Below are 8209 nucleotides of genomic sequence, written 5' to 3' on the forward strand. Positions count from 1 at the left end.
GGCTGAAGTTGTTTTCTTCAGTCTCAGCTGTAGAGGAGTTATTGGAGTGGTGCCATTGGAAGAACTGTGCAGCCGATCACCTGTGGGAGCAGCGTTAGTGTTTATTTCAGGCCTGTCGTTGCCCACTCAAAGTCCACGAAAAGAGACTGAACATTCACTGCCTTAGAGAACCAGCTTTTAGTCTGAAGGTTTGTAACATTTCAAGCAGTGCAGATGCCCTGGTTTCAGCGCAGTCTGTTGATCTGACAGCAATAACTGGACTAGATCCGCCGTCTTTAGCACATGAGCCTCCTACACAGCAGCAGCATGGAAACTGTACCTTTGTTTGAACTGCATTAGCCTTAAAAAGAAAAAGAAACACACCCCTATAAGCTTCCTCTGAGCTGACAAGTAGGACACAAAGCTTAACACATCTTAATGGCACAGAATACTGTAAGATGATAGGTCCAGAACTCCTTTACTACAGCACATAGCCACACTGAAACCAGACCATCTCACCGTGTGCACAGCTCTTAAATGAAAAACAAAATGCTATTTAGTTTACTTGATAAAATAAGGTCATTCTCCCTGGAGAAACGGCACAACGTTCCACGTACAACCTGCTCCAAACCCTCCAAGTGCCACCAAGCCTTCACTATAAATACTGTTTCTGAGTTACCATCAGACAGCTCTGGGGCAGTGAAAGGTGGAATCTGAAGTGTGTAAAGGAGATCTGTGCCCAGGTAAAGAGTGTGAGTGTGAACATACTCTGCAGCAGCTCAGAGATGAGGTTCATCATCTCCTTGGGGGAAACCACAGCGCTGGCTCCTGAGCCCGACTTCTGAGTTTTCACCCGACTCTTCTTTCCCATGGTGCTGGATGGACGACTGGGCTGAGAGAAAACAGGATATATAAATACATAAAGGAAGCAAGGAAGCTTTTCAGCAGCTAATAAAATTAAATAAAATAAGAAGGACAACAGAGGAGGATTCCTTCCTCAGGACAGATGGACCTGAAACAGTTGATGCTTGTACAGAACTTACAACAGGTTTTATACAACACAAGGGTATTACAAACACTTTGTGTAGTTATGTTAGCACATGAATAAAAGTGGAAGTTTTCATGGAAAACAGGAAATTATCTGGGTGACCCCAGACTTTTGAACGGTACTGTATTTTCATAAATTGAAATTAAATAAGAAGGACAACAGAGGAGGGTTCCTTCCTTAGGACAGATGGACCTGAAGGTAGTTGATGCTTGTGCGGAATTTACAATAAGCTTTACCAAAACAAGGGTATTACAAAAAAACAGATCTCATTCAGCTCTAACGGTATTTAGCTAAATCACTGATGTTGTCATTTTGAATGTTAAATGTCTCACTGAGATTTCTGCTACACTTTGACTTCTAAAAACCAAACAACATCTTGTCTTTTCAGGAAAGTATTCTCACTACCCTGGATACTCTGCAGACCTCGCTGGAAACCGTCAGCAGAATTCCTTTCAGTGCTTTGGCCACCAAACATCCGAGACGCATGAACTGCTCATTCCTTGCCAGCACATGGTTTGGTTCTCTGACAACTGTGCATTAAACTAACAGCGCACTGCTTTGTGCAACAACAGGTTTCCTATATTGTGAAACAGTTCAGTTAACGGCCGGTGTGAATGACTTTTCCTGATTACTTTTGGCACATCATATAAATGTTACAGAGCCACGAGTATCACAGTAAAAAGTTCCAACACACATCTCCAGTGTCAGGCTGATCTTTCATTAGGAGGAGTATGTCCCAGTGTTAGTCCCACGGCTTTCACACCAGCAAAACGACTCCTTTAAATAGACCAAGTGTCAATGCTCAGTTTATATGCACCAATTTAATTTCCTACAGGTCTTAGCACAACTACCATGAATCCCTCCTCTCCCCGAGCACTTCCTTAGCCCGCTGGTATTCTGTCTGACACAGACACCATTTCACAACTCGGACAGCTCACCAAGGTAAAGGAAGTGACTAAGGACATTTCTGCCACTCTGTGTCTTTTCTGTTTCAGAAAAAGGCCAATGTGCCTCACATTACCAAAGCCCCGCTGTGTCTGTGTAGCTCCCTGCTTCTCCCAAACAGTCCCACAGCTGCTCAGTGACATGTAGTAGCAGCTGTTACTGATCTGAGGTCAGCCCTTACACCCAGAACAGAGCTGCAGCCTGCCACTGTTCAGGCTGATTATCAGGCTTGTTTTTAGGCACACAAACGTGAGATTGAAGAGAATCTGCTACATCAAACGTGTCAAACCACTGGTCCTCCAGAGGGTCCAATCCGGCCCTCAAAGGGTAAAAATTCCAGAGAAGACATTAACTGCAGATTGTAAATTAGTTATACTATAAATTTAAAAGAATTTCTAGACCATGACAAGTTGTTTTGATCATAAAGTAAAATACTAGATTGATCATTGTTCTTTTGTCATTTGTGTCAATTTTTGTAATATTTTGTCTTGCTTTTTGGTCTTTTTTTGTCTGATTTTTATAATTTGTGTCACATTTTTGTCGTTTTGTTTCACGGTTTTGTAATTTTTTGTTTCGTTCATTTTTTTTCACTTTGTGACTTTTTTGTTTTGCTTCGTGTCATTGGTCTCATTTTTTGATATTTTGTTGCTCGCTTTTGTGTCTCATTTTTGGAATGTTATGTCTTGTTTTTGTAGTTTTTTGTCTTTTTTAAAGTAAAATACTATATCATTCAGTTCCAGACAGCTGTGACTAAATGTTGTCTTCCTTTGTAGACACTCTGTGATCTGGAAGTTGTAATGCGGAAATGATAAACTGAGGCTGAATGTTGCTGAAATTGAAATTATTTATCTTAAGAAATTCCAGTTTGTTCATAAAGTTTTGTAGAAAGATAATTCCTTAAATATGACCATTTTTCAGAATGTATTTTTTTGCACTAAAACAAAGGGAACCTTTCGGAGTTGTGGTTATTTATAGGTTAGTATGTTATGATTTATCTGGTCGGTCCATTGGAGATCAAACTGGGCTGAATGTGGAACCTGAACTAAGATGACTTTGACAATCCTGCACTACTCTAACTTATCACTTTATTAGGAACACCTGTGAAATCTGATACAACAATTCTGCCAACACCTCATCTTTTTTAAGCTGAGGTCGTGCATGTTAATGGGATGGACAAAACATGAGGAACACTGCTGAAGATGAGCCGAAGACAACCACAGATGGCTTACAGAACTCTGTCTACTGAAACTAATAAAACTGCCAGATAAGTCACTCGATAAAGTGCATGCCATTCAGCGTAGGCAATCATTTCTCTCCATCTAATCCGATCTTTTGTTTTCTGAATTGTGACAGTTTCCTGTCCCATATGTAGCTGTGATGTCAGTCCGTTGATCGGTCCTTATCTATCCAGATAAGTAGGAACAGTATTTATCAAAGGTCACTAGTCCTCAAAGTCCTTCTGATTTTCAGCTCAAAATACTGCAAAGATGGTAATCATTTTACATGGAAATATCAGTGACTTCTCAGCATGTTTATAGTCTTTAACTTCAGGTTACGCTGAATTTGTCAGACAATGTCACAGTTAGAAAATTTGTACTTTAGGGGTGCAGAGCAGCAGTTTAGGAATAAGCCTGAAGAAACTGCTGGCTAACATCTAGTCTAAATGGGCTGTTTCACTCACCAGTTCATGCTCATACAACATACTAACAGCAGAAAGGTTACTGTTCTGGTACGAACATTGACAAAATATCCCCACCAAAACATCTGACGTTTAGCTGCCTGATTCTTTGGTGTGATGTTGTCTCTCTAATTCTTTAATTCTATTTTTTTTTTAACTTTTAATTTTAACCCTCAATCTTGTTCTTTAATTTTCAAACTGCCTAGTTCCCTTGTCTGATTTGCATGCTCATCTAGCTAATTATTCATTGAATGTATTGTCATTTTTACTATTTATTTTAATTGACTGCTCTGACTTGTCTCCTACAGCTTGTTTGTCTGTGTTGCATGTTTTAACTGTCAAAACTCTCTGTGAACGCTGTTCTTAAGGTGCTATAGAAATAAAGTTATTATTATAAAAAACAGTATTCCACTGGGTGCTAGGAGTGCATGAAAACTGTTGTGTTCACTCTTGCACCATTGCATTTGACATGTTCTACTGGTAGCTGAGACATTTCAGGGTTAGCAGAAGCAGTAAATAACCAGTTGCTTTCATCTGGAAGTAGGGCAGCGACAAGCCAAATGTTTAGCTCCAGTTTTTACACTGAAACTAGATAAAATTCCTGTACATGTCGTAGCCACCTGAGTCAAAATGGTTAAAAAAATAATTCCCAGGGGCAGGAAAGAACACAACGTAAAGAACTTTTATTTTCGTGGGGTACTTCACCTGTCCTCAGGCTAACTTCACTATTAGCAGTCTGGCTTCACACTAATGAACCTCTACTGCGATTTCAGTTCTAATCTGACAAGTCTTACAGCTACATGGCAGCAAACCGAACCCAGAACACTTCCTTTATTCTACCAGAAGCAGCAGGAAGCCGCGGGGATTGGTTTTAAACATGGCATAAGTCAGGTATTAGCAGCGTGTCTCCTCCTGCCAGACACCGCTGCAAACAGACACCCCAGCACTAGTTATAGCCCCTGGGGTTATTTTGGCCTCCCCGTCAGGCCAGCAGCTAGCTCATAGAGGAATCACGCCCAGACTGAGTCGTAAGTGAAGAGGGGCAGCTCATTCATCTCCAGCTAGCTGCTAGCCGCTAGCTGCTAAGCTGTCAACTAATGGGGGATCAGCCTGACTTTTACAATGAGCTAACTAGCACGCTAACTAGCCCCAGCTGCTAAAACACCAACAGCTCCACGCCTCGGACATGCTTCTGTCCGGAGCCGAGGAGAACACCGAGGCATAGGGTCGGTGAAGCGGAGCATTTAAGGATATATCCACATATCTCCTACCTTCTGAAGTGACAGCAGCAGCTCCTCTGGTCCTGCGATCTAACCAACCTTGACTGAGTGGCGCGTGCGATTGGAGTATCCGTGAAACACACCCAAATAGACGTCACTTGCTTCTGGCATTATCATTGGCTGGAGGGCAGCGTGCTCTGAGAACTCGACAGCGACTGGCTGAAAAATGCGGATTTTATGTGAATATGATAAGCCCCGCCTATGGAAGTTTGCAATTGGACGTTTACTTCCGCAACGCTTAGAAATACCATAGATGGTCGTGTCGGGACCGCAGCGATAGGCTGGAAGATAAATCAGTCAGGATGCTGTCGAGTCCAACAAATGTATGTGTGGAAGAGACGGGATTTATGACTCTGTGAAGGGAGCCGCGTCTTCAGGTAGGGAGCCACAGGACTGCCACAATAAAAGATAAATCTGTTAAAAAAATAAATAAAAATCAGGCAATAAATGTGTAAATATAAAGAGAAACAAATAAATAAATCTTTAAATAATCAGGAAAAAAATGTGTAAATATAAAGAGAAATAAACAAATCTGTTGAAAAATCAGGAAATAAATGTGTAAATATAAAGAGAAATAAATAAATCTGTTAAGAAAAATCAGGAAATAAATGTGTAAATATAAAGAGAAATAGATAAATGAATCTGTTAAAAAATCTGGAAATAAATGTGTAAATATAAAGAGGAACAAATAAATAAATCTGCTTATAAAATCAAGAAATAAATGTGCAAATAGAAAGAGGAACAAATAAAAAAATAAAGAACAGTGGCACTGAAAGTTACATGCCATCCATCCAAATATCCATTAGAGACATTCAAAGGCCAAGAAGTCTGTTCATTCAGCAGCCAATCCTATGCTGTGACTTCCATAGTTGCCAGATCTCAACCCAATTGAACACCTCTGAGAGATTTCGTACCAACTTGTCAGACACCACTATCATTGAAACTGATGTGATGTGACTCAGCACACCGTGAAGAACCTCAGCAGATCATCTCCAGTCTCAGTGGTTGGCAACACACAGCCAACATTCAGCTCAGAGAAGACTGCCAGCTGTGTTCATAAGTCTGCTAATTACAGAATCTGTATCTCACATGCCAGACCAGCCCTGCTAAGTCAGCTCAAAGCCTCTACCCTGTTGGCCTTCATTCTTCTGCCAAGTGCTTATCTCCTCATATTAACCAGACATGTATATGTGGTGACACACGAGCAGCTTATTTAAAGTCTGTCTTCACTTTTAACATGTTGTGAAGCAGCCATGTTTAGTCAGACAGATTAATATGGGATCAGCAAACACTCACCAGAAACATGTCTGCTTGACCCAGACACTTTCAGCTGGTTATCAGGGCTTTTCATACAAACACAATCTTACACTGTGGATCAGCACTCCCTCTATATAACGCTCTTATCTACTGCCCTCCAGCCCCAGATCTTCCCTCTAAACCAACCTCCTCACCTCCATCCTGGTGTCCAGTGAAAGCTACCAGAAGCTTCAGTCCATGATAAAGACAGAGAGCTCTTACACCTCATTGCTGGGCTGCTGTCCTTCAGGAACCATCTCCTACCATACCTGGCTGTAGGTCACAGCTAACTACACAGAGTTCTAGTAGCAGACACATCTCTGCCTCAACTGTTCAGAGGAGACTGAACCAATCAGGCCTTTATGGTCCAATAGCTGCTCAGAAATCACTACTAAGGAAAAGCAACAAGCAGAAGAGATTTATTTGGGCCCAAAAACACAAGGAATGGACATTAGACCAGTGGAGATCTGGGCTTTGGTCTGATGAGTGCAAATCTGAGATCTTTGGTTCCACCCGCCGTGTCTTTGTGAGACCAGAGAAGGTGAAGGGATGGTCTCTACATGCATGGTTCCCACCATGAAGCATGGAGGAGGAGGTATGATGGTGTGGGGGTGCTTTGCTGGAGACACTGTTGGGGATTTATTCAAAACTGAAGGCACACTCAATCAGCATGGCTACAACAGCATCCAGCAGCGACATGACATCTCATCCGGTTTGGTTTAGTTGGACCATCATTTATTCTCAACAGGACAATGACCCCAAACACACCTCCAGGCTGTGGAAGGAAAATCTGACCAAGAAGGAGATGATGGAGATGATCTGGCCTCCACAGTCACCTGACCTGAACCCAATCCAGGTGGTTTGGGATGAGATGGAAGTGCTCAGCATCTCTGGCACTCCTTCAAGGCTGTTGGAGAACCATTTCAGGTTCTACCTCAAAGCTCATCCAGAGAATAACAAGAGTGCTCAAAGCAAGAATCAAAGAGTCTAAAATATAAATCATGTTTTGACTTATTTCATACTTTTTCTGTTTACTACATAATTCCAGATGTGTTCATTCATAGTTTGATGCCCTCAGTGAGAATCTACAATGGAAATAGTCATGGAAATAAAGAAAAATTATTAAACGAGAAGGTGTGTCCAGACTTTTGACTGGTAATGTATATTGGTCTCAAAGGGCTAATTGGTATCATGTACTAAAACAAAAGAAAACAGAGCTGCTCAACTTTCATGTTCTCGGCATGTTCATATTTCTCAATTTTTCATTCAGTCCCAGTCAAGTCTGGTGGAAACATTCTTGGGAGTGTCGTCTTCAGATTGGCTCAATTAGTGTCCCAGTGCACCAACTGTATGCTGTTTACTACCAAAGTCAACTGGTCCTGTATCAGTGGTACCATTATACTGTCCCTGGTGGTTGCAATAATTTTCTCTTTTGTGTGTGTGCGTGCGTGTGTGCGTGTGTGTGTGTGTTGCCATTACTACATTGTCTGTACTGTTATTTAAGGCTGCTGTAATTTTCTTTTGTAAGAGGACGTGTTTAATATTCAAAATGCTTCCACTGCACAACAACAACATCTTATTAAGATCCACAAAAGTGTATTTTTAATATGAACTGAAACCTATCCGATAAGAGCTAAAGTAGAATTGTAAATTAACATTCCCTTTCTGTTTGTTGTTAACACAACTTAGCTCTGCATTAAGTAATTCTGACCACTAGAGGGCAGAAAGACTCAAAACAAACCTGATATTCAACCAAATACAAATACAGGCCTGGATTAAAGAGCTGCTGAATGTTGTCATGGTTATTGTGGTGATTCCTAACTGCTGTCTTACACATCCTACTCACATGAAGCAGCAGAAATTACAACTTATGCCATTTTTATGACAGAATACCAGATAATATGCACCGTTTTCAGTATAATATTTGCTTTTTACTGGTGTAAAAATCTCCTTCTTGTTCCAGTTATTTCCAAAGCGATCTGT

General features: G+C 41.1%; 1 protein-coding gene across 1 annotated transcript in view; it reads right to left on the minus strand.

The window, feature by feature from the left end:
- Positions 1-5075, minus strand: part of setd3 (SET domain containing 3, actin histidine methyltransferase) — a 30394-nt gene extending 25319 nt beyond the window's left edge. Inside the window, exons 1-2 of the mRNA XM_023262790.3 lie at positions 4922-5075; positions 748-871 (exon numbers count right to left, since the gene is read on the minus strand). Coding sequence (XP_023118558.1) covers positions 748-850 — 103 coding nt within the window. The 5' untranslated portion in view covers positions 851-871; positions 4922-5075. The remainder of the gene's footprint in view (positions 1-747; positions 872-4921) is intronic.
- Positions 5076-8209: the final 3134 nt, after the last annotated feature.

Source organism: Amphiprion ocellaris, chromosome 20, assembly GCF_022539595.1.
Source record: "Amphiprion ocellaris isolate individual 3 ecotype Okinawa chromosome 20, ASM2253959v1, whole genome shotgun sequence".
Taxonomy (NCBI): Eukaryota; Metazoa; Chordata; class Actinopteri; family Pomacentridae; genus Amphiprion; species Amphiprion ocellaris.